We start from the raw sequence: 27,455 nt of genomic DNA, 5'->3' as shown, positions 1-27,455 counted from the left end.
AGGAAGTAGCTTATGCTTATCGAATGATACAGTATGCTCTTTGAAGACCTAAGACTGATTTATCAGCTTTAATGAGTGCCTTCAATCTGATACTTGAAATATGAAATTTTATTTTACCCACAGGTGTTTAATATCTGTCAACTTTATCGTTAGTATATAATTATTGATGGTCACTGTATGTCTGATATTGTTTTAAGATTGAACTTACTTAAGAGAGATTAATGAAAAATATTTTTTAAAATTGACTGATCTTATATTTAAGAGGAATATGATGGCATGGGGATATATATACTGAGGAATCAGAGTGTGGTAAATAGTTGCTTCCCCTTGTTTTAAGTTGAAGTATAGTCTTCCATTTACATGTTTAGATTAAGGTCACCTTTAGTAGTAGGTTCACAAAATTTAAATTGATTTGTCATCAGCATGTCTATTATATGTTGATTAAATTTATATTTAATACACATATGTTTATTCTATCAAAACTTATTTCAAGAATATTATTAAAATTATTTTCTGGTAAGATCAGAGATTCAGAATATAAAATGTCTCATCAAACCTCATTTTTTATTAAGGAGGAAAAATGAAGTTCAGGAAAGTTAATCCATGCATAAGAATGATTAGCCAGATTTTTACTATAGATGGTATGCATTTCACCTTTTATTGTAGAATAAATGCATTTTATTTAAGGACATTATATAGCATCAGGATTTTTAGAGCTTGACTGGACTTTACCTCCATGTTTAGATTTAGTGAATTACCTCCTAATTTTGCAGATGAAATAGCAGAGGATCAGAGAGGTTAAGTAATTTGCTCAAAGATCTCCAGGTTATGCTTCCTATTCTTTCTCTTTGCCTTCAAGAAAAATTTTTTGTCTTTATGTTGTTGTTGTTTTAAAAATAAAAAAAAACTTTTAGCAAGCTTAAGTATAAGCAACTTTTAAATAGCTGCCAGAAACACGAAAAAGAATTACTTAAAGGCTGAAATAAATTTACTCAAAGATTGTTCATAAGCTGACCTTTTACATAGAAAGTTTAATAAAAGAATTAACTATACATTCCATTTTATAGATATAGAATTGAGAGGGAATTACTTGTTGAAACAATTACTAAATTTAGCCTTTTGTATTGAGCTTTTATAAACCTGAAAGACATGATTAGAAGGCTGTGTCTAGTGCTTAACTTAACTGGTTGGACTACCTGGCAATTTTACATTCCATTCTCTGCAGTGGAAATACAAATTAATTTTTTTTAAAAACTCTCCAGGTTACTTTATTATAAAGTTTTCTATAACACCAGTATGTACTGTTGCTTTTTCAAAAGAAAAATATTACTTATTATAATTAGTAACAGGTGAAGCCTGTGGCAATTTTATTTAAAAGGAGTGGTGGGGATAGATGGCTGATCTATTTGTGAGGTTGTATTATTTATTTAAATAATGTGTTCATTTTAGTGTTGATGTGAACTAATAGTGACCTTTTTAGAGTTATATTTTTAAAGGAAATTTAGTTTACTTTAAAAATCCTTTAATTAATAATTTAAATTGAATTTTTGTATTTTAATACAGTATAACAAAAAGACATATTAGAATATGATTTTAAGAGTAACAAAGAGGATGTATATTCTTTGGGTTAATTTCTTATTAAATTTTGAGAGTTTTTTTTTATATTTTGAATATGTCTTTTATCAGTTATATGTTTTGCAGATATTTTCTCCTAGTTTCTGTGGCTTGTCTTTTCATTCTTCTATGAAGAGCAGAAGGTTTTAGTTTTTATAAAGTCCAGTATATCAAATAACTTTTAATGGGTTGTATTTTGATGTTGTATTTAAGAAATCTTTGCCTAACTTAATAATAAAGATATCTTCCTACATTCTCTTCAAGAAGTTTTATAGGGTTTATGTTGTTGCTCTTTTGTTTTATTAGTCTGTGATCCTTCTGTTCTTAGTTAATTTTATATATGGTGCTAGGTATGCATTAAGATTCATGTTTTGAAACGGATACTCATTTGTTCCAGCACCATTTGTTGAAAAGACTATTCTTTCTCCACTGAATTACACCATAATGAAATTGCCTTTGTACCTTTGTTGGAAATCAATTGGCTATATATGTGCGGTTCTATTTTTGGACTCCCTCTCTCTTCTGTCCCATTGATCCATGTGTCTGTGCTTTCACCAATACTTCTTTGTCTTGATTACTATAGCTTTATAGTAAGTTTTGAAATCAGGTAGTATATGGCCTCAAATGTTATTCTTTTTTAAAATTATTCTGGCTATTTAAGATTCTTTACTTTTCCATATCCATTTATAATCAACCAGTCTGTTTCTTTAAAAAGTATCCTGGAATCTTGATTGGGCTTGCATTGATTCTATTGACAGTATTCAATAGATTAACCATATTGGATTTTCAAATCCATGAACATGGTATAGCTCTCCATTTGTTTAGGTCTTTCCTGATTTCTTCCATGATTTCAAGTTTTTAACATATATATTTTGCACATATTTTTTTAGACTTATACCTAAATATTTTACCATTAATAATTGTAGTTTTTATAAAAGAAATTAGTTTCCTGTTGATTTTTTATTGCAGTATAATTAATATATAATATCTTATATTTTTGTGTACATCATAGAAATTCAGTATTTATATACATTACAAAATGATCACTACAATGTTTAGTTACCATCTGTTGTGATTGATAGTATATAGAAATACAGTTGATTTTTATATATTGACCTTGTGTCCAATGACCTTGCTAAATTCACTTTTTAGTTGCAGTGGCTCTTTGTAGGTCTTGGGGATTTTCTAAGTAGAAAATTATATTATCTGTAAATGGAAAGTATTATTTGTTCATTCTAATTTGCATGCCTTTTTTTTCCCCATTGTACTAGAGAGGGGCTCTTTAGTATGATGTTAAAAAGGAATTCTGTGTGTGGGCTTTCCTGCCTTGTTACTGATCTTAAGAGGAAAGCAGTGTCTTCTACTATTAAATGTTACCTAGGTCTTTTGTAGATACTCTATCAGTTTAAGTTCTGTTCTTTTCTAGTTTGTTGAGACTTTTTATTATGAATGAATGTTGGATTTTGTCAAATGTCTTTTCTGCATTGATTGAGATGATCATACGGTTTTTCTTCTTGAGACTATTGATATAAGGAATCCTTGAAGGCCAAGACAGGATCTTGTTTGCTCTAGCACTAGGCTGGCACTTAGGTGGTATTCCATGTGTTTTCAAGAACCCGGTATAATTTGTATTCCAGTTGATGCTGTTAGGTAAAGGAAGGAAGAGATGATGTGGCAATGTATATTTTCACCTCAAAAGTTTGCTTTCAAAGAAGTTTATGAATTAAAATGACTATATAGATTAATACATAATTACTTAGGGTACAATGGAAAAATAATTATTTATAATCTTTTTTGTCTTATTGTGCAACAGAACCTCACTGTATTTGTATTATTATTTTACATAGGTGGAAATGGATATTGTTGAAAAACTGGTAAAAATGGTACCTTGCGAACATGAAGATCTGCTGAATATCACCCTCCGACTTTTACTGAACCTGTCCTTTGACACAGGACTGAGGAATAAGATGGTACAAGTTGGACTGCTGCCCAAACTCACCGCACTCCTAGGTATGCTTTTTTAAAATGATTGGCAGTGCTCTCAGACTTTCCAGCATCCCTGGAAAATTGAGTGGTGTGTTGAAAAGTTGGTTGAACAAAAATGATTCTGTCCTTTGAGAACTTAAAAATAATCAGAATGAATGAAAAATTACAATGTGCCAGGATTCCCCTGATGCTGTAGAATACACTGGAATAGAAACTGTTAACTCAGATTTCATTTACCCATGTGAGATGAAACCAATGTGCAACTACATATTACTACCAGGGAAGCAAGAGGGAAAATTATTTTCTCTTCCGCATTTTTTTAAAAACAGCAAATATTTCTTATATGTTGCCATACTTTTAAAATACTCCTAACAACTACACAAATTTGGTGCGCCTTTTTGTCATTAAGTAGAAAAGGGCATTTTTATATAGTGTGAGTTAGAAAATATTGTATTGGAGGATTCAGTTTATAATACAGTATTTTCTTTTAGCTATTAGCAGGATATCTACATAGCAAGGATGGATGCAAGTGCTAACTTTTCTGTGCTCTCACATAATGCTTCTTAGCAGAGTACTATACACCCTTGATCTTGATCTGTTCGGTGTCTTCCTTATAGGCACCTGCTACTCCCCAATACATGGTTTATACTGTGTCCTTGCTGAGCCCCCCACAGTTCCCTAAACAAGCTCTTTTTATGTCTGTTTATCTGCTTTTCCCTTCTACCAGAAATGCCATTGCCATTATTAACCAGAGAGCAAATTCTCACTTTTAAGACTCTGTTCCTTTGTTTCAGTATTGCATTTTCTTTCTTGTTTTGTAGCGTTCTCCATAGAGTCAAACATTTTGTAATAGTTTTCAGTAGTAGTGGGACAGTAGTGCAATGATTTAAAAGTAATTTTATCCTTTGCTATCTAATCCAGTCTCTCATTGACATCATTATTTTCTTTATAATACTAGTATTAACATTGAACATTTACTGTGCCAGTCATTTAGCTCTGTGCTTTAATTACATTATCTTGTGGAATCCCCATCTGAGATCTGTACTCAGGATGACATAGCTGATAAAAAGCAGAGCTCAAATTCCAACTCAGGGCTATCTGCTGCCAAAGTTGGATTTATTAACTACTATAGGAAACTACTATGTACAGTGATATTAAGTGGGCTATGATTAAGTAGACTAGGCAGAGCTATAATTCAAAAATCCAGTTCTCCAAATCCCCTTAAAAATAAGTTTTAACTTATTTCTTACTCTTTTCTCAGAATAGGAAAACTTTTAGTCTATTAGTCCAAGAACGTTTAGTGAATTGGCCAGTCCACAAATACTGCACAGGACTTTTACTACACATTTTAGAAGAAACGCTGTTGAGTAGTACTTTCAAAAATTGCTTTTGGGAACCAAAGCAATACAAGCATTAGTGAAGAACAGAAAACTTTAAAAGTAAGATTGGTGGGCCTTGCATTTTATAACGTGACTCTCCATTTATTGTAATCCAGCAGAATTATGTATCAAATATTAGGTCAGATTCTGGTGTATGAAGATGAATAAATTATAGTCCTTGTCCTGAAGGAATTCATAGTCTATTTGGTTTTTTTCAATATCCAGTCACCTACTCTTATGAAACATGATTTTAAAGAGATTTGGGGGAAATTACAGGATACTCATTTCATATTTTGCTAACAAATATCCCTGTCTTTTGTTGCTCACAAGTTATTGAATTTTAAGCGGTTTGTTGTTTTTTCAAATGTTCATATATCTTTTCCTTTTCATTCCACTTACAAGCCACGGAAGCAATTTCAGTCATTCATAGTAAACAGATAGAGTATCTACTGATCTTCCAGGGTCAAGGAAAGGGAGAAAGTGTCCATATTAAAGAGAAATCAATACACACTGGAGGAAAAAAAACAGTGCCTTCAACTTCTGTGAAGTGCTTCAGAATGTCTACAAGTTTATATCTGTTACTTAGTTCACATTCTTTTAATTTAATTATTTTCATGGCACTGTTATTTTCACCTTTTTTTATTTAAATTATGGGTTTTCATAAGTTTCTGTAGGCTCCTTATAAGGTGAGCCTATGAAAAAAAGCATATGCCAAATTCCAAGTAACTGATTCAACATGAACTTTTGTAACATAAAATCATGTTGTTAACTTTATTTTGTCATGTCCCCAAAATGGCCCTTTTATCCATCACTATCCAGGAAAAGCCTATCTAATAATGTATTAGGAGTATAAGCCTATAATTATTAATAAACAACCCTAAGACCTCAGTAGCTTAAAAAACAATTGTTTATTTCTTGTTCATATTGCATGTCCATTATGGGTGAGTAGAAAGTGCTGATCCATGTTAGCATCAGTCAAGGACACAGACTGGTAGAGCAGAAAAATGGGAAATTGCAAACTTCTCTTAAAGGCTTCCACTTTAAGTGATAAATATTATTTTATTTACATTTCCATTGATGAAAACAACTCACGTGGCTGTGCCATACATTAAGGAGGTGGGTAAATGCTTGGAAGGATTAGAACTGGAACATTGATGAGCAAGCAGCCTAATGATCCTGAATTGTTTTTTCAATTTTTCTGAATTTTAACTGGGTTTTCAGGATTAACTAGACTCTCTTAAAAAGTACACCCTGAGACATTATAGCAAATACAACCATATGTACTATATCTAGCAGCTGTAGTAGCACAGAGCACACTGATTAAAAGCTAGAATTATGGAGCCAGACTTTATGACTTGAATATTGTCTTCATCAGTTACTAGCTATATGATATTGTGCAAATGACTTAACCCATATGTCAGTTTTCTCATCTCCAGTATGTAAATAATAATTGTACATATTAATAGGGAAGGATTAAATGAGATAATGCAGTAAATGTTAGGGAGTTATACATATGTGAAATTATTATAAAAATACACAGAATACAAACAATCAATAGCCAGAAATGGGTCTTTTTAAAGTTTTCCAGGCTTACACCATTAGAGATATTTAATCATTTTGTATGCAGGTCTTTTAAAATTGGTTTCATCCTTCCTTTGTTAAATATATTCTTAAATTTCCCTTAATGACATGAACATAATTTAAATTTTTATTGAGAAGCAGTATCGTGTAGTAGTTAAAACCACAGGCTTTGGAGCCAGAGAGCCTGGGCTCAAGTGCTCTGTATTAGCTATTTGGTTTTGTTATCATTGATTCAGGTTTGTAATTCTGGAGATAATTTATTATACAAGGCTGCAAATATTACTGTGCCCAAGTATTTCCCCTTGCTGAACAGCCCCTGAGTGCCATGTATTTTAATTTTTATATGCAGTTTTCCTGTTTCCCCTCTTGTCCTTGGCTGTCACTTCTCATTTCTTCTGCACCAGCAGCAATTCCATAGCAGCAATTTTCCTCTCCTCTAATAATATAGTTCTAATCTCTTGTGGTCTTGGAAACCGACAGCTGAATTTATTTGAAGTGTGTATTTTGTTAAAAATGAATTCCAAATGAATGCCCAAAGGGTTCTCTTCCTAGTAATGTTCTCTTCCTAGTAATGTTTATTGCATGAGTTTTGCAATGTTTCTTTTGACTGTGAAGAAACCTATTTTTGCTTGATTGTGCTCTCTGCTATGTTCAAAGAAATGTTATTCAGTGTATAAATGATTTCCTGATAAGCAATTATTGGAATGGTCATTTTTACATTTGTTAATGTAAATGTTACTTGTGTGGAAAATTAAATAATTAACTCCTAACACAATAAACTAAACTTCTCGATTGAGTAATGAGATGTTTAATATCTCTGATCTTTGGCCATTATGATTATATAGAAGTTGTAGCACAGAAGCATTATAGAGAAACAGATTTTAAAGGGATAGGAAATAATTCATCTAAAGCAGAGACTTTCAAACATCATTTACCCCAGTCTATAGTAATACACATTTTACATTACAACCCAGTACTCACACGTATATGTGATGTGTGATGTGTATGTCCATATGTGCATATTAATATACATGATACTTTATGGATATATATTATACATTTAGCTTAATATGTATAATTTTTAAAGTCTTCACAAAGAAGTATTTACCGTATCTATGTATAATGCACTATATATATTTTTTTTTAATTCTACTTATGACTTCCTCATTGATTTTATGTTCTCCAATTGATTTTGATATTCATTTGAAAAACATTGAACTAAGAGAGTGATTAGACTTCTTTCCTTTCACATCTTCAGAACTATCACTGTCTCTCCTGGACTTTTAATGTGTTGATCAGTTGATAACCTAAATTGTTCTAGGCTATTCTTTGGCAAATACTTGGAGTGATTACGTGGGAATAAAATTTTTTCTGAAATGGAAAAAACCCTCTGTAAATCAAATAGTTAAAGAATTTGGGCTGCACTCTCTTCACTGTAGTCACAGAGAAGGAATTAAAGAGCATGCAGTAGAATATGAGTGGTCAGTTTGCTTTTTTCATTAGAAATAAATTCATTGTTTAATATATGTTCACATTGACAGATGACTGTTTGAATTAAAGAATTACCCATTTTATATATAGAAATTACTTATTTTTAAAAGATGCAGAAAATGCAGAAGTACTGTTGTAGGGCTATACATGTGGTAGAACTTTTCAGAAATGATTTTTAAGGGATGCTGTTTCAACTGGAAATACTATCACATTTTAAGTAGGTTTTTTATTGTTATTTGGGGACCCCATAACTGAAAAATCTTTTTATACTTAATAATAGATTACTTTAACTAGAGTACAATGAATCATGAATCTTTCAGGTTCCAATAAAACTGTGCAATGTGAACATTTAATCCCCTTCTCTTGTATCCTGAAACATTTAACTAGTACATTGCGACCCCTGCTGTTGTGAGAATTGCTGAATAACTGAAAAAATATATATATATATAATGGAGGGAGGTTCTGTGATCTGAGTAATTATTACAGGCAGAGGAGAATGTGTTACAGTTCAGCCCTTTTGCCAGGTGAGGCTCTGAGTGAACTGTAATTCAGTATTGCCAAATTTATTTTAATATTGTTTCATCATACAACAAAGCATTTCATTTAAGAATTTTTAATTTTTTCCCTTTGATGTCAGGGACACATAAAAAGAAATAAGAAATTTTAGAAATTATTATTTAAATTTTTCTTTCTCCACTTAATCCTGAAATTGGTTTGAAGAGTTTTGATGTTTTCTGAGGCATAGAGAATGGCATTCTCCCTCAAAATGTTTCAGAAATTTTATTTCAGTTTGTAGAAAACCTTATATCTAAGTATTCCTTGTTTTTTTCTTAAATACCACCAAAATTCCTCATTTCTTATTTTATTTTTTGATATGTTATTTTCCTAAGACTTCATAAGAATCCTAAAGTTCTCTCTGCCTAGTTCAGTATCAGTTGCAAATCTTTCCAGTTCTTTTCTTCCCTGTACTTGACATGGTTACTTATGCCTAGTAACTTCATGTTTTCATTGGGGACACCTATCGTAGCCATATCATTGTGCAAATGTGATTATATGCAAATGGAGTTGGACCTGGAAAGCTTCGCTTTACTTATCCAATTGATAGACAGTTTGTTCAGGTTTTTATGATATTGAGTTAACTTTTTTAAAGTGTTTAAAGATTTTTTGGCTCATCTAAGAATCAGATAATTTAAAAATACATTTTCTTGTCATAAGTCCTTAAGCCATTTGACCTTGATGTGTCTCAGGAGTGCTTCCTTATGTCAGAATATCCTGGGTAGGGAGATGGCAAGGAAATTCCTTGTCACAGTGTATTCTTCAGTTCCCTGGAGAATGCACTGATAGTGTTTCAAAAGCAGCTTGAAAACTAAATCTTCTTAGCTTTTTGTCTGATGCACCAGGAAAATGATGTTTTTGCACCTCTCAGTTGCTTTAGCTGGATGTTTCTTAAGCCGAGTATTGTTTGATGTGCTTGGGGATGATTAGCATAGAAACAAGCATAAATAAATGCATAGTGGAAATGTGTTCTTTGCAAGAGCCTAGTTCATCATGACATTGGTTCATGCATAAAGTTTAAATATCACATGACAAAGACAGTGTATTACAGAGTGTATACTTAATAATTTTATTTTTAAAACTACCAGATTTCACTGGTGAATTCTTTCAGGTAATTTTGAGTTTATTTACATTTTTTTCTTTGTGAATGATATTAATACGTATTTTAAATTGAGTAATGTTCTGAGTTTTCATGTCAGCTTTTCAATTTTTAACTTGACTCCAAAGGGGTTTAAACTCAAGGGAGTAGGCCTTATAAAATATGTAGGTTTCATCAGATGTGAATTTTTTCATTTGTTAAAATAAAAATCAAACAGGCACAGCCAACCTAATGGTTAGAAGATTAGGTAGCTGCCCATAAATTACAGGCAATTACCACTTTTCACAATTTTGCCGCTATTTTGTAAGTCTTCCCTGTTTATCAGGAGATTATAGAAATTTAGTGGTTAGCACATCAGTTTTCAAACTTTTGGTCTCAGGAACCCCCTTCACACTCTTAAAAATTATTGAGGATCCCCAAAGAGCTTTTAATTATGAGAAGTTTATACCTATGAATATTTATGGTATTCAAAATTAAAACTGAGAAAATTTTTAATATTTATTCATTTTAAAATAACAAACCTGCTACAAGTTGACATAAATATTTTTATGAAAAGTAATTTTTTCCAAAATGAAACAGAAAAATGGCATAGTTTTATATTTTGCACATCTCTTTAATCTCTTTAAAGTAAGGCTTAATAGATAACAGCTGGCTCTCATATCTCACTTAGCAGTCTGTTGTGATATATATCATGTATGTCATGTATATCATGTTATATAGCTTCTTATGAAAGAATGAGAGTTTAAAAAAAGAAAAATAATACACTAGTATTGTTAAAATGGTGTGATGTTGTGGATCTCCTTTAGGGGTCCTCAGAGCACACTATGAATTAGAGCATTCCTTTAAAGCTTTTAGTTCCTATTAAATGAAAACACTCCTGGTAGTAATAATTCACCAAGAGTCTCAAATTAGCTGCTTAAATACAGCTAGAAGACATGTTTGGTTTTGCCAAAATATATTTTCTTAATCTTCTTTTTGGATTTCTAGGCATGACCGAAACCCTCCCATTCCCCTAGGATAACCTTTATTTTCTCTTAATCTTAGACATTTAGTTACATTTCTTACCTTGCTTTTTGCCCATCAGTAGATGAATGGATAAAATTTAAGTTAAATCATGTCATTTCTCTGCACAGAAGTCTCCTGACTTCCCATCTCAGAGGAAGAACCAAACTCCTTATAAGGGCCTGTAAGAGTTTTAAGTTCTCTCCTCGCTCCTCCTCACCTCTGTAACTACAGCTTGTAGTTCTCTCTCTCTCTCTCTCTCTCTCTCTTTCTCTCTTTCTCTCTCTCTCTTTTCCTCTCTTCTTATGCTAAAGGCACATAGGCCGAAGTGCTATTCTTGAACCCACTAGGCACACTCCTCCCTCAGGACTTCTGCGCTTCCTGTCTCTGCTGCCTAGAATGTTCTTTCCTAGTCTTTGCGTCATTCATTTCCTCACCTCCTCAGGCTTTGCTGTCTAGTGGCTGTATGTAAAATTTCAGCCCCTGGCTCCTGATGCTCTTTGTCCTGTCCCTTTCCTCTTCCTCCCCAGTACTTAATCACCACATAATGTATCTTTCATGTAATTACTTTATTTCTTGTGTCACCATCCACTCACCATCACCATGTCCCAGGCCTCAAAGACCACAAGCTCCATGAAAATGTAGAGTCGTGTCCATTGTTTTCACTCCTGTATACCCAGTGCCTACAACAAGGCCTGGAACAGGTAGGTTCTCAGTAAGTGTTGGTGGGTGGCTAGGTGGTTAGTGCATGAAAGGAACACATGAAAGGGGTGAACTTATGAAGAGCTGAGCTCAAGTCGTCTTCCTTCCCTTCACTCTAGCTGAGCCACCTTAGGAGACTCGATTAATCTTCACTGAGCCTTTTGTCTTGTTCAGAAAATAAGGGCATAAAATAGGACCTAGGTCATAAGACTGTTATGCGAAGCAGATGAGAGAATTCATAGAAGGCCTTGTAGAAATGCCAGCTACGATGAGGAGGAGGAAAAGGGAAGGGAGGCTTTAGGGCTGTTGGTTGCTGAGTGAAAGGGAGCAGGAGCACAGAAAAAGTCTTCTTGCTCTTCGTTCTGATTGTTTCTAGGGGTTTGTTTTAAACATTGCTGTCATTTCGCTTTCATTACATGATGTAGATATCTTGAGTGGATTGTGTAAATTTGGGGCAGGAGTCTTCTAATACTATAATACTCAAAGTATAAACTGTTACTGGTCTGCTAATGAGTAAATCCAGAAACTGAGAATAAGCATTCAGACACTTACAGCAGTTTAAATAAAATTGTATCTTCTGAATATAATAATACAAATTTTGAACTTATATTTTGCATATCTTTAATTTCATTTTATTATACTTTACAAAAGTATTGGTCTTTGACACACTGAGAGAAAAAATTAAAACCTGGCCCTACACCACAGATAGTTTGAGAAGCACTACTTAGATGAATTGACAGGTTTCATCTTGGATTAGCATACTGTTCTTTTAAAGTATTCAAAAGTCCATATAATGTTGAAGCCAGCATCACAGATGACCATGCCTTGCCAGACTTTCTTAGTTCATTATGAGCAGAGACGAGAATGTTTCTAAAAATTGGGGAATTGGTAGTGTTACCTAGAGATATTGCTAAGCTTTTCAGTATTTATAAAAATTGTAATAGCTAAAGGTCAAACTCATACTCAGTAAGTCTTCAAGTGCTTAACTTGTATTAGGCACTTTAACATATAATTTATAAATCTGTGTGCGAGTTAGCTACCAAAGTTAACTATCTCAGACACTTTGTTAAAGTTGCCCTTTCCTTAGCAGAGCCGCCCTGGTCAGTGTTCACATGTCGCGCTTGAGTATATGAGTATGAGAGTTTGAGCCATAGTTCAAATCTTGATTCAAATTCCTATCTGTATGTATGTTGATTCTTCATAATTTGAGGAGTGTGAGTCCATGCTAATTTGCATGGCCGATTTGTGCTTCAGCTAGCGTTGCCGGTTATGGCAGGAAAATGAAGATTCCCAGGTTCAGTAGCGTGCTGTCATGCCTGCCTCACAGTCCCACATGAGTCATTTCACAAACAGTCCAGATTTTAGTCCGAGTAACATTAGACTACGTTCTTTTCACTGAAAGATAAATTTGAGTTTCTGAGGTTTTCTAAATTCACACAAATGTCGCTGTATCCTGGGAGGGGGCCCAGAGTGGTTTTGAGAGGAGGAATGGCACCTGGTTCATCTTGATCTACTACATTAGGTAATCTGGTTTCAGGACGTTTTCCAAGGCTGTAGAAAGGTTTTATCAGCATGTCAGGAGTCAGACCAGGTCAAGAGTTAAGTGATAAATGTTTGATTTCTTCCTGTTGAGACAAGTCTGATTTCCCTTATTGTTGGAGATGGCCAGAGCAGATACTGTTGGACTCTAAACTTTGATCACTTAAAGATTAAGGGTTATTTTCTTTGACCATTCTGTCATAGGTCCTTAAAAGAAAATTGGCAAAGTTAAGTTCTGAACACCTTTGAAATTCCTCTCCATAATATGAAATTTAGTTTTTTCATTACATATCAAGACTTAATTTTTAATTTATCAGAAGCATCATAAAATGAAGAAATAAAGCTTTCCTTTATTTTGTGAAGAGAGCAATATTTTATAAATGACCTTTTCTGACTTGATTATTAAAAACTATTTGGAAACTGTCAGAATAATGTTTTCCAATTAGGAGGTGTTTTGGTTTTTTTTTAACTAGGTTGCCTTTAAGAAGGTTTCCTTAAGAAACTTAAAGTAGATTTTTTAATAACTTCATTTAGCCTGTTTATTACAAAACTGTTATGGAATTTCACACATCTGTTTTGGAACGCAGGTCCTCATAGACCACTGCACTGTTTCTCAATTTTAATAGGCCCCGTTATCCTATAAATAAACCTACATTTTCTTACCTGATCAAGTGAGCAAACAATAGGGGTGAGATGTGGCAAACGCTTTAACAAAAAGCACATGTCTAGCCGTCAGGGTGAGGTAGAGTCATATCAAGATTGCTTGAAGTTATTAATGGCAGTAAAATTTATGCTTCCTCCTGTTTTCCCAATTAAATCAAGAAGCCTTTTTTCTTAAGATTCTTCTATCACCAGCTGGTTCCAATACTCTGTGTGTGAATATTGCCTGGGGTGTCTCCATTTCTAGATGGTAAAGGCTGGCCAAAGCACATTAAGTCAATGATGGGGACCCGTAAGCTAGAAAGCAGGCATTGTTAAGGGCTTTATTTTGGTCTTTATCATTTGTACCACAAGCATGCATATTTTGTAGGGTGTATTATAAAGAAGTTGTTGTGGTATGCTCTGGATGTAATAAAAGAATACTACAGACAAGGTAATAAAATAACTGAAAACATGTTGAAAATATTTGAAAAATAAGCTACATGGCAAAATGTATAGTTGTACATACTAAAAAAAGAATGCAACTGCATCAACAGTGTTGGATTTTAGAATACTTACTTAGTGAGTGCCTATTACTGTAACAGAGCTATTGAGCTTAATGGTAGATTTATAGTTTTTAAATTAATCGGACATAATATCATTTATCCATGAAACATTGTATCAAAAAACTGTTGTTATACTTCTTTTCATAATGATCACTGTAACCTGTAAATTGTCATTTTCCCCCCACAATTCATGGTTAAGAACTCTTGGTTTTTACCTATTTATCTCAAATTTTCACTAGATTTGACTGTGAACAAATATAAAATAGCAAACTATCCAGTGTAGTTGCATTCTTAAAAATTGTTGTCTCCAATTTCAAGTTTTAACTAAGGCTATCTGGTTATACTGGGTATGTCTCTGCAGTATGTGCTCTAATAAGTTAAACATAAAATTATGTGGAAAAGTAACAAAGATGTTCTAATGTACCTTCAGTATACTTTTAGTATATTTCACTATATTCAATATATGTGTTTAATAACTGTTGCAATTATTTTTTAAGTGGTGTTTTGCCTGTGGCATTTCACTATATTGATAGAGCTTTAAGGGCTCTAACTCTATAAGAAACTTAAAGACAGTTATGACTCTTGAATGTTGTCTTCACATAGACTTTCTAGGGGTAATATGTCACCTTACTGCTACTCTATTCTAATAGAGGGGTGCTTATATTCCCACTTCTCTTTATCTTTTCATGGAGCCTTTGTGACTTCAAAGGGAGCTTTCTACTTTGAACGAAGACATGGAGTGTAGAGGGAATGAGAATCTGGCTAATGATGTGGCCCATAACTTGTGTTCTCACTCTGTTTTTACAAAGTGTTGGGCTGGGTCTATTGCAGAAGCGGAAATTTGGCCTCGAGTTCTGGTGTTCAGAACTCATATTTCTGCGTGACTGAACTGTGAATGGAAAATCCCAAGTGTCTTACAAAATTAGTGGCTAAATGGTGTTTTTACTAATCACTTCAGAAATGAAAAAACTGAAGACATTTTAAAATTCAGAACCCATCAGCATGCGTTTGCCCTTTAATTGGCAGAATATCGATCGTGAGAGCAGCCCGGAGAGCTGATTTTTTTTTTCTCCTTCAGCTGTTCCAGCTGAACTACAGCTGCAAATTTCTTTGGAAAGAAAGAAGTAAAAACAAAACCTCTTGACTGTATTTTATAAGTGCAGTAATTCCCACAAAATCAGTTACTGGAGTTAATGACCAGTTTGTTAAGGCATTAACTGCCCTCAGCTGGGAATGACCAATTTTGGGGGAATAGCTGCACAACTGCTAAGATAATTCAGGAACACTTTCAAATAATGATCCAGCTAATTAACGGTGAATTCCTGTGGAAATCCTATCGAAGTACTTATGACCTCTGCATTTAATAGCCAGTGAGTTCATCATGATTCATGTTTATTACCATAAATACCAAAAGAAGCGTAATGACTAGGCCATTTTTTTTCCACCCTGGCCTTATTACTTGAACAGATTTGACTAATCCACCTCTACTCATTAAGGCCTACTTCTCAAAATATTCAGTCTTTTCCCTGCTCTGCTCAGAATTCACAGGGCGTTTGGTGCTCTGCCAGCACACCGACGATTGGCAGCCTGTTTTTACTTGGGATGCTGTTAGGGAATAATTGAGGTCTGTAAGTGTTGAAGGAGCCCTTTTGAAATGCTTGCCATTTGTAGGATGTGGAGGAATCATAGCTGGTTAGCTGGAGTTTATCGTTCTTCGTCATGAATTCTTAGGAGAAAATCATACCGTCCAACCCCTTGAATTAATTTAGGATATACAAGATTGTTGGGGGGTGGGGTTTTTTTTAGGTTTATGTTTTAAGAACTAAGATACCCTTTCTTTCAATGAATAAAGGAGATTACTAGCTTATAATAAAGGATAAGCTCTTATTTTCCTTGGACCATTTAATCTCTCTTACTGGCTGTTTATTGCTACATGATCTGCAAATTAGCCTTTAAGTAATAATAAATGTTGGCAGCCAGAAAGCCTCTACTTTCTGTATGCAGCTGTGTTTGAAGAAATGAATTCAGGTTATTTCTAGGCAACTTCTCTCTCCAGGTATTCACTTTTGTCCTAAAATACTTTGTCTTTTGTCACAGCTGTCAGGTATCTGCTAGATGTCATAAAGTTATAGGCTGTATTTTTATAAAGTTAATCATTTGTATAATTATTGAATCAATGAATAAGGTACCTGTGGTTTATATGCTATAATCTTCATTCATATATTGCATTTCTTTAGAGAAGAAAGGTGACATGTAACAAGATTTGAATTAGAATCATCAAAGTAACATCTGGGTAACAAGACCATTTATGGAATATTTACATTTTTTTCTGAATAAAAGAGCAAGTGTCAGTTTATGCCCTTTTTCATTCCCTAAATAAATATGAAAGGGATGAAAATCAGTTTTATAGGTATTTGCAAAGCAATTGATTGAATTCTAGGGAACCTTTACCCAAACAAAATCTAGAAAATGTATCAGCAACTTGGGTTATATAGACCTCTGAGTACAGTATTGTAGTCCCTTAGATCTGTCATCACCTCCTTTCCCACTTTCCTCAAGGTAAAAAAACCTCTGGTGTAGTGCTAGTCATATTCCAGTTTCTTTTGTTCAATTGTGCTCACCCCAAATTGGAGGGAAGGGAGTATGGGGGGAGGGGGAAACACCTATAGGTTTTGTTTGCCTGGCACATGCTCCCCAAAGATACATGAAGTCATGTAGCTAATTGGGAGGCTCATCTTCAGTATTCTCAGACTTCTCTCTGTGTCCGTTCATCATCTTCATAGCGCATCCTCTCCACCACCATTCTCACTGTAGGAGAGGAGTTAAGTTCTATCACACACAAGGAAGCGGGAAAGAAGGAAGAGAGATTCACAGTGTTGGTGGCAGCATTGGTGGTGGAGGAGCATACACTAATGACAGTAATCTATACTGTGATGATTTCCTTTTCTCAAGCTTATCTTTGTTAAGGAATTTAGAACCCAATGAGAACAAGAGAAGAATGAAGCGTTCTTATGAGAGCCGAGCCTTGCAACATGGGGCGACTCTCCCAAGCCTGTACTTCTGGGATAGCAAAGCCCAATAGGAAAGCGTTAATAACTTTTTTTTTTTTAACTTTGATGTTGGTACTGTATGTTTCCATATCCATATAGTACAACTTACATCAAGTTTTATATTTTAAAAAAATAAGGGTGGGGAGGCCAATTATATAGTGGGCTACTGAAAATTATTAATTCTTAGGTTTGGACCTAGTTTTTAATCCAAAAATGTATCTTGCAAAATACACATTATCTTTTGGAAACTAGAGATATTTGCTTCAGACTTGGGAATTGAAATAGGGAGCTTGAAATATTTCTAGAAGAGGGTTACATAAGGATTTGATTCAGTAGTTTAAAAGTTTTAATGCATTAATTGGAGTGATTTATCCCAAAAAATTTAATCATATAAATATCAATCACCATTTCCGTGATTTCTTATTCGTAGGCAATGAAAACTACAAACAGATAGCAATGTGTGTCCTTTACCACATAAGCATGGATGACCGCTTCAAATCAATGTTTGCATACACTGACTGTATACCACAGGTAAGTGATTTCAGTGTTTTTAAAAAGAGCAGTCCAAAAAAATTTTTTTCACCTTTTTCTCTCATTTTCCATATGTCCTTTTACTAAAAAAAAAAAAAAAAATCCTTAAAAAACCTCTTATAATATACATTTGTTATGAGTGCAAACAGTATAAAATGAAAATAACTTTGTTATACCAAATGCAGAGATAATCAACTTAACGTTTTGGTATATTTCCTTTCACATCGTTAAAAAATAACATTGGGATCATATGCTCTATGTAATTACAGATTGTTTTATTTACTGAACAGGCCATAAGTATTCTCCCATGTCATTGAACATTCTTCAAAAATTTCTAATAGTTGTATAACATTCTGTTGCATAAATGTACCATAATTTAAATATAGTTAAGTTGTATGTTTAGGTTTCTTCTAGTTTATCATATAAAAACAGAGGTAAGTAAATGTATATAAGCAAATGAAAAAATGTGGAATAAATATCATAGTATACAAATGCTTATCCATATCTCTGATTTTTTCTTTAGTTTAAATTCCTAAAAGTAGAATTACTAGGTCAAAAGGTATGAACACTTGTGTATTTGATGCAATGTGGCTAAGTTACCTTCTAAGAAGACATAAGTTTATATTTCCAACTAGCATTTCACTTTTAACAACACTAGATATTATCATATCTCTAAAAATGGAGTCTCTTTATTTGCAGTCCTATGAATATTGGTGAGGTCAAACATTTTTTATATTTATTATACATATTATAATGTTATAAATTATTCCTTCATGTCCCTTGACAGTTTTTCCATTGTTGTGTTAATATTTTCATAGTTAATAAATAAGATTTATATATATATAACTATTTGAACCCTTTGCCATATTACAAACATTTCACAACTTTGTCACTTGCCCTTTAATTGTTATGGTTGATGGTTTTAAGTTCTTTGCATTCTCTGATGGGAAAATTTCATCAAAATTATTTTATTTTTATAGCACTGTTCTCAATTCCTTGATACATTTCATATGTTAGGTCTACTTGACTTCAGAGAGTTTAGTGATTTTTTTTTTTTCATGGACTGTAAGAGTAGAGATTCTATACATATGATTTTACTCTTAGGGAATTTACATTCATAGAATAACTAGTGTTTCATTAATCTTTATTAAACTGAGCTCCAGTAATTTGATTATCTGATGACTAAAACACTGGTTGGGGCTGATTTTTAATATTACATTATTTTCTGTAAAATGGTTTTCTAAAATAAAGAAAATTGCAGGATGTATACTATATGATAAAATAACACTTTTAAAAGCACTTTAGAAGAATATGAATAATAGTTCATACTTATTAAAAGTAATTGCTCTTAAGACTCCTAAAAGGCAATTTCTTGTTAGCCTAATGTAAGTTATTAAATTTGTATTACTTGAAAAATAATAAGTAGTAAAAAAAATAGACCATAATTTCTCTTTTTATTAATTGACCATCCTCCTGTTCATCCCAAATCAGTAAGACACTTCTAGAATTGAATTTCATATTCCAGAATTTTAACACGTTATCTACATGTGATTAAAAAACTGATAAAATCTCAAGGATAACTTCTTAGCCTTTTATGTCAGGAGATAAGCTAATTATGTGTGTTTATAGGAAATAGACTTCCTTTAAAGAATATACAGCATATTTTATCTAACAAGGCAAGCCTTTTTACAGAGATAACACATGTCAGACTGTAGACAATGCGAAGTGTAATCAAGCTTTTTGTCAAACAAGTTTTCAATAAAAGAGTAGCCATGTCAGAGGGAGATTACAGGTGATTTACTACAGTCTTACTCCACATGTTCCCAGGGTCTCTGCTTTACAGTTTCAAAGGGTGTTCCTTTTTCAGTCCCATTTAGTGTCAGAACTTCATTGACTACAGGATATGAATTGGAAAGCAGCCAAAGAAGAAGAATATCCTTGCCTAGATTGACTGTTTTTATCCAGATTAGAGTTTTTTAAAAATAAAATTGAATAAAGGAGAGAAATGTAAACTAAAAAGGAATGGAAAACTTATTTTGTTGACTCTTGATTTGGAGTTACCTTTCTCTCTTAAAATGTATAATCTCAGACATAAAATACAAAACTTTATTCTAAATAAAGAATCAGAAATAAGAGCCTGTTTATTTTACCTTTGCGATATTATTTTTATCTATTAGTTGACAACTTTGTATGTGGGAAATTCTCGCATACCTTTTAGAACAATATTCATGCATGTTTTCTTGCTAGATAATTTTCTAACATCAGACATTTCTGCAGTGAGGTTTTCGGAACATTTTATGATATATATTTTATGAACAGAATCTTCTAAATATATTCTAAAACTCACTTAGTAGTCAACTTTTTTTTCTTTTTAAAAGTTCAAACCTTATAGGAATATGTGAGGTTATATTATCAACTTATGTCATAAACATCCTGAAGCTTTTTAGTATGATGTCATATTATGAGAAAACAAATGATACTCTAGAATATATTTGTTCCTAAAGGCTACCCAGCCTATAACTTGTACTTTATAGGGCTCAATTTTTATATATTTAGGGAAAATAAAAGAATGATAGAAAGCAAATCTGGAATTAAATTGAAATTTTCAAGCTTCCTTCAGGAATTAAAAAAATTGTCCTTTCAGAGTTATTGGCTTTTTGAATTAATGTTTATAACACCGGTAAAGCTTTATACTCATTTGTGACAACAGATTAACCTATTTATTAAATAAAACTATATCAGGTTCAGAATATTTTAGTGTTACTATAATACTCTGTTCACTTTGAGATTATTGTTTAGTAAAGATCACCAAGTATTGCAAACACATTTTTCAAATGAGAAGGCTAAAAGCACTTTGGAAGGGGAAAGCGGTGGTTCAGCAGCTGTTCATATTCATCTCAGTGATCAGCAGAGTGCAGTATGGCCATAGTGTTCCATTACGTTAGAGGGATATCAAGGAGCTTTTCTAAGCTATAAAGCACTATACAAAAGTAAGGTACTATTAGTAAAGTAGCAGATCTTTTCTCATTATTTTGGACCCATTCATAGTCCAATTTAAATGCTGCTCTTTTTATATGTGTTTTATAGGTTAAACCTATAATTAGATTAGAGTTCACTTTTGAAAATTACTTAACATTCAGAGTAGGTGATTATATATTCAATGTGTCCTATAATCTCTGCCAATATTATGTTGCTTTGCTTCTTTTGTACTTTATTGCCTCTAATTATCCAATATATTCTAATTTTTTCCCTATTATGTCAGTATTCAGCAAAATTTTGGGGCTGGGGCAAGTCTTTCTTTACATGTGATCTTAATGGTCTCAGTGGGTGAATTGTTTTAGGTAAGCATACTTGGGGATAACCAGGAGTTAATAGTTGTATTCTAATAATAGTTAAAAGTACACATTAACAGTTCATTGTTATTTAGACCTCTAAGATGCATGTTTTGTTTAAATAGGTGCAAATGCCATCCAGATGCTTATAAAAGTATTTATTGGTAATAGAGTGGCCAATCAAACTACATGTTTAGGTAATGATGTCATGGTGTTATTTAATATTTTACCCTAGAACAGTGTGCAGGGATCTTCATAGTGATCCACATGTTTTCCACCACAGTTGTCCTGTTTGGCCCGTCTTTGATCTACATGCTTCTTTTTAGCTGAATGCTGGTAAACGTCCTTTCTGACAGCCCCCTTTGCTCCTGCCTGCCATTATCTGCTGAAGTTCAGAAACCAGAGCATCACTTCAAACAGCAGAGCTAGGGAGTAGCCAGTCAGAAGAGATTCCTGAGGCATGCAAAGTTCTGCCATAATCATTCAAAGATGTTTGGGCAGGGGGTTGGGGGTGGTAGAGGTGTATGTGAATACAGAGAGCTGTGGGGGTTGGCCTCTGGTCACTGGTAAATAAGTAAAGTCAGGTGCCAGAGAGTCTAGACACAGTGATTTCAGTCGTGGGTCTTTGGTATCTGATACTCAATATGGGACTTGTCTGATTGAGCACTATTGCCTCTTCATTGCACAGGCTGAAGCCCTTTTAGTGCCTTCCTGTTAAATTAGTAAAAGATGACAATGGGCATAGTTAAAGCAGAACAATCTAGTTTTAATATTTCCTAGTTGTCAGCAATTACACTTACTTTTGAAGTGCCATGGGTAGCAGTCAAATTTAAGACATCATCTTGCACATAGAGTTCGAACTAAACTATTATTTAAAATGTGAATGCTTTAATTAAAGTTGAAGTGTTTCTCTTTCTTATTATGAAAAACTAATTCTATATCATGATACATTTAATTCACATTTAGTCCTGATTTCTCTTGATTTTGGGGATTGGGGGGTGGATAAGATTTCAAATCATATGTTTGTGTGTTTTTAATCTACCTCCTGATTATTTCACCACAGGATGTAACATGGAAATTACAAAAATAAAAACCCTCAGCTTCTAAACATATCACTTGTAACTCCATTTTTGAAGGGCAGTTTTCATACCACAAGGTTAATTTCAATTAAATAGCAACAGATATTTTGCCTTCTTAAAGCTTTGCTTTGATATAACATATTTTGTTATTACAAAAAACTTGTATCAATAAGTTTGGAAGAAATCTATAGTAGGTTTATAATGTATATGACAAACATACTAATTACACTAATTAGAGGATTGTCACCTACATTTTTATTTGTCATTTAATTTTAATTGGCAGTTAATTTATAGATAGGTAGCAAAACTGTTAAATGTATATCCAATAAATTTAGATTACTTTATAAGCCGATAACATTAATTAATAATTCTTTACCCAAAGATTCCATTAGCAGCAGCATTTGTGGTTAAAGAGCTGCCCTCTGGAAAAAGGCATGATACACGCCAGCCTGCTATAGTATTTTGTAGTTTTCACTGTATAGCAGATCATATATATATATATATACAGTTTTATTAGAATTATACCTAAGTATTTTATTTTTGGAGTAATTGTAAGTGGATTTGTGTTTTTTATTTTGGTTTCCAGTTGCTAGCACATAGAAATACAATGATTTTTGTGTGTGGACCATGTGTCCTTCTTGAGACTTAGACATTATCTGGAACTAACATAGAGAGTAACCAAAGCAAGATTTAACAGAATACGGTCTAACCAGGCAACAGATAGTTATTATTCACTTAGTGGATATAAGGCACACAGGTTTCCGAAAGGCATGTTGATCTAAAAAGGTATTTCTCCAAGAAGAAACATAAGATATTTTTAGGTTATGTATTAACTTCTATATGTTGTTAGCTATTTGACTTAGGGGAAAATATCTTTACATAATATACAGTATGGTAATTTGCTGATTTACTAATAATAGAAGACTAGCTTCTCAAAACTACAACACAAAATTTGTTCATCTCTCCTCTGTGATAGCCCCTATCTCTTATCATGACAAATCTAGATTCCTGCCAAGTGGCATAGGTAGCCTACCTTTCCCTTCCTACTTTTCTCTCTGTGGCTTCTCTGACCGTCTCCCTTTTTCTTAACTTTAAGTAGAATTCTTTTCTCATTTGATACCCAGGCCCAAATAGTTTGATCCAGCCTACAGCTTTAGTTGTCAACCATATGTGACAATTCCTAAAATTATGCCTCCAGTCCAAACATTTCTTCTAAACTCAGGCTTGCATTTACTTTTACTGAATAGCTGTACTAGGCTCTTAAATAGGCTGCTTAAACTCAACATCTAAAACCAAAATCACTCTCTTCCCTTTAAGGTTCTCTCCTACTCGTTTCTCTTTTTTGGTAAATGTCAGCACCACCCTCCATGTTGGTGCAGAAACCTGGAGTCATCTTTGACCAGTCGTCTCCCATAACCCCAACATCTGGACAGTTATTCAACCCTACTTTGATTCTTTTTGCTAAGAATAGCTCCAGCCATCCTACCTCTATCTCCACTACTCTACATTGGCTGGGAGGCCATCGTCTGCCTGGATGTTTCCTCTACCCTCCTAGCTGGTGTTTTCCTTACCCTATTTCAGCCTGTTTTCTACATTGGCCAGATCTTTCTGAAACCCGGACCTTATCCTGACACTTTCCTAATTTAGAAGCTTTTAATGGCTTTTCATTATCTTTAGGATGAAGCTCTAAATCCTTAACATGTGCTTCAAGACCCTGCCTGATCTGGTTTTTACCATCTTCTCTCTCAACGCTGTTTCCTTCACTCCAGTATGCTTGCTTTCTTTTAGCTCTTCAGTGGAATCATGTTCTTTCCTGCTTGTAAATTGTCCAAGGTGTTTTCTTTGCTCAGGATGCTCTACTTTTACACAACTTTAAATTCCTTAAATGCATACGCTTTATTTAATATTTCTTTTGTATTCTCCACTTTCCTTGGAAGTTTGTATTTACTGCTGAGCATCTAGTAGTTCATTAACTATTTATGCATTTAGTTATTAAATAGTGAGAGTGTATCATGCTATGTGTTGAAAATGTAATTGTGATATATTATTTACAACATATGACCTAAGATAACACATTGTGATAAAAGAGTGATTCAGGGGGTTTTGTGTGTTTTTGAGTAAAATATTCCCTGTGCTTCTTGCTAGTTAATGAAGATGCTCTTTGAATGTTCAGATGAACGAATTGACTTGGAACTGATTTCTTTCTGCATTAATCTTGCTGCTAACAAAAGGAATGTACAGCTTATCTGTGAAGGTTAGTGCCTTTGAGTTTCATGGATAACCTCTATCATATAGCAATTGGCATATGATGGAAAATAAATCATAAGGAAGTAAAATTATAGCTATAATACTAAAAGGTCAGATAGACTTAGAATATTCTTACACCATGAGTAGAAACCCTTCAGTAACATTTTATAAACCAAGGTCAGTTACCCTTGAAGTTTGATTTTTAAAAATAGTTTCTAGATGAAACAAAACTTTTTAATTTGCAAAGTAATCTATTACAATGTAAGATAGTACAATAGAAATGTGTTAGGTATTTATATGTTTGTATAATATCTTCACAGAATTGCTTGCCATGCATTATGATTATTTCAGTGTCTCCTTGATAGTTTTTTCTCATGTGAAAAATATACATGTTTGTTACATAAAGTGCATATGAGCAGGTAGGAAAAAAAGTTAAGTCTTTACTCTCACTATTTAGAGGTAATCATAGGTAAAATTTTGGTGCAATGCTGCTACATATTTTTAAATTAAAATGGGTTTCTTCTATGTGTGGTGATATTTTTTAAAGTTAATAGTATATTGAATATCATTCCGTGTGATTAAATACTTTTATAAAACATAATTGCCAATTGCTGCAGAATAATCCATTGAAGGATTTTCTATAGTTTAATCTGCTAATTTGGAAGTTTCATGTGCTGCCACTTCTTTTCTGTTACAATGATGCAGAGATTTTCCTTTCTCTGAGGTTTTCCACATTTCCATTTTTATATTCTTAGGATGAATTCTTAGAAGTACAGATTTTCTGGGTCATTGAGCATGTACATTTTTAAAACTTGTGGCACATATTCCATACACAAAAGAGCACATACTGTGGAATTCCATTTATGTGAAATTCCAAAACAGGCAAAACTAATCTATGTTTAATAAGAAAGAAAAGGAAGAGAGGAAGAGGAGGAGGAGGAGGAAAGAAGAAAAGTGATTATATTTGGGGAGAACAGGATTGGCTGGGGCACAGGGAACTCAAGTGAATGGGAATATTCTTTATGTTGTTGCGGGTGTGAATTACATGGGCATACGTTTATCAGAATTAATCTATTGGACACTTAGGATTTATGTGCTTTACTGCATGTAAATTGGGGGTTATTTTTTGTGATCTATAAGTAAAAAAATGATTAAACTTAAGTAAACCTTATTTTTACTGGGGAAATCTGGGTTTTCTGTACCAGGGAATGGGCTGAAGATGCTCATGAAGAGGGCTCTGAAGTTCAAGGACCCACTGCTGATGAAAATGATTAGGAACATTTCCCAGCATGATGGACCAACTAAAAACTTATTTATTGTAAGTATGTAGTTTTTGGCCTGCTGTCTATTGAAATGGCTTGAGAATGGAAATTTTAAAATGCAACATTTGGAAATGTGACTTTTACTGAGCTCTCATCAAATATTAACTCATGACCCAAGTTGGCTTTCTATCATCAACTTCTTTATAAGAGTAACTCCTAGAAATTTTAGTCTAGGTTTCAATGTTTTTGTTTTATGATCCTGACCTCTAGCTCTTCCATCCTCACTCCAGTTTTCTTGCCTCAAACCAGCTTAAAATTATTAAAACGAGTATCACTTTTGATACCTATTTTTCTTTCCCATGGGTTGAATTATTAGAGTGGTTCTTATGCAGAACTCATTTTAAAATTTGTATTAAAATTCTGTTTTCTTCAGGATTATGTTGGGGATCTTGCAGCCCAGATCTCTAATGATGAAGAGGAGGAGTTTGTGATTGAGTGTTTGGGAACTCTCGCAAACTTGACCATTCCAGACTTAGACTGGGAATTGGTGCTGAAGGAGTACAAGCTAGTTCCATACCTCAAGGACAAACTAAAACCAGGTCTGTGCTGAGCATCTCACTTTTGTCTAACCATTAAGTTATTTCTTTGTGTTGTGGATAAGGCTGCTAGAGCAGTATTTTTTACCATTATTATGGTAACACGTCTTCTCCCACACCTCTAGTTCTTGTTTCTTTGTTCCAGAAAGGTGATCACTAGGCCTTCTCTTATATGTGTGTACTCTTTTTTCCTAACAATATTTCCTAACACCTTCCTCATTTTGCCTTCTTTCTTATTTTTTTTTTATCCTGCCTTTTTAAAATTACCAAACGCCATCCCCTTCTGCACACACATGTACATAAACACACACACAAAGTTCTTTGGGGCATTCAAGTGAGTCTTCTGTTTTCTGTGTTTAAATTTTCATTCATTTGTATTTCCAAAAACTAATTTCTACTTCTCTGCTGCCCGCCCCCATGACTGTCATCAGTGAACATGGAAATTTGGAAAAAGACAGATATATAACCATGTTAAGGATTTATAAGAACTGATTTAATAGCTTTCAGTATCTTTTATTTATTTTGTGCATGAAAACTTTCTGTGATTTGACTTTATCAGGTGCTGCAGAAGATGACCTTGTTTTAGAAGTGGTGATAATGATCGGGACCGTGTCTATGGATGACTCTTGTGCTGCATTGCTAGCCAAGTCTGGGATAATCCCTGCACTCATTGAATTGCTGAATGGTGAACTATAACTTATCTTTATTTATTTTTATGCTAATATATTAGCAGGTTATGAGTTTAAGTTTTCAAATATAAAATAGAGTCTGGAATTATGAAATCTTATTTATCTGTTACATTAATGATCTTATAGCAACTTAAATTGTATGGTTATAAAAGTGAATTAAATATAACTCTTACTGGGATTAGCTAGGGTAATATCAGAGAGTTAAGAACATTGCTACATGGAACTTTACCGTAATCTAGGGCACTCACTTGCTGATATTTTCCTTTCTGAACCCAAATAGGTCACTAGTAAGTCCAGGTCTCTGACTCTAGAGCCCCACTCTTATTGTCTGCCATACCACATGCTCTCCCTCGTACCTTTAATATTTCTGGTCCAGTCTTATAAATACAAATCTATGCATACATATGCTTAACCTTCCTAGATTATTCACATTCTCAGCTACTATCTAGGTAAGTAAAAGATTTTCTAACTCAAAGGAAAAAAAGGATATTGCTATTAAGAAATTCAGGACCAATT

At 33.4% G+C, this 27,455-nt stretch overlaps 1 protein-coding gene across 2 annotated transcripts in view; it reads left to right on the top strand.

Annotated features, from left to right (window-relative positions):
• KIFAP3 (kinesin associated protein 3) overlaps positions 1-27,455 on the top strand; it is a 100,466-nt gene that overhangs the window by 25,922 nt on the left and 47,089 nt on the right. For both annotated transcript variants that reach the window (XM_081120428.1, XM_081120429.1), the window contains exons 10-15: positions 3,462-3,624; positions 17,634-17,734; positions 24,291-24,399; positions 25,598-25,710; positions 26,088-26,253; positions 26,810-26,935. In XM_081120428.1, coding sequence (XP_080976554.1) covers positions 3,462-3,624; positions 17,634-17,734; positions 24,291-24,399; positions 25,598-25,710; positions 26,088-26,253; positions 26,810-26,935 — 778 coding nt within the window. The remainder of the gene's footprint in view (positions 1-3,461; positions 3,625-17,633; positions 17,735-24,290; positions 24,400-25,597; positions 25,711-26,087; positions 26,254-26,809; positions 26,936-27,455) is intronic.

The sequence above is a fragment of the Miniopterus schreibersii genome (assembly GCF_964146895.1).
Source record: "Miniopterus schreibersii genome assembly, chromosome: 19".
In the NCBI taxonomy this organism is placed as follows: Eukaryota; Metazoa; Chordata; class Mammalia; order Chiroptera; family Miniopteridae; genus Miniopterus; species Miniopterus schreibersii.
This window is presented reverse-complemented; position numbering and strand designations above follow the sequence as displayed.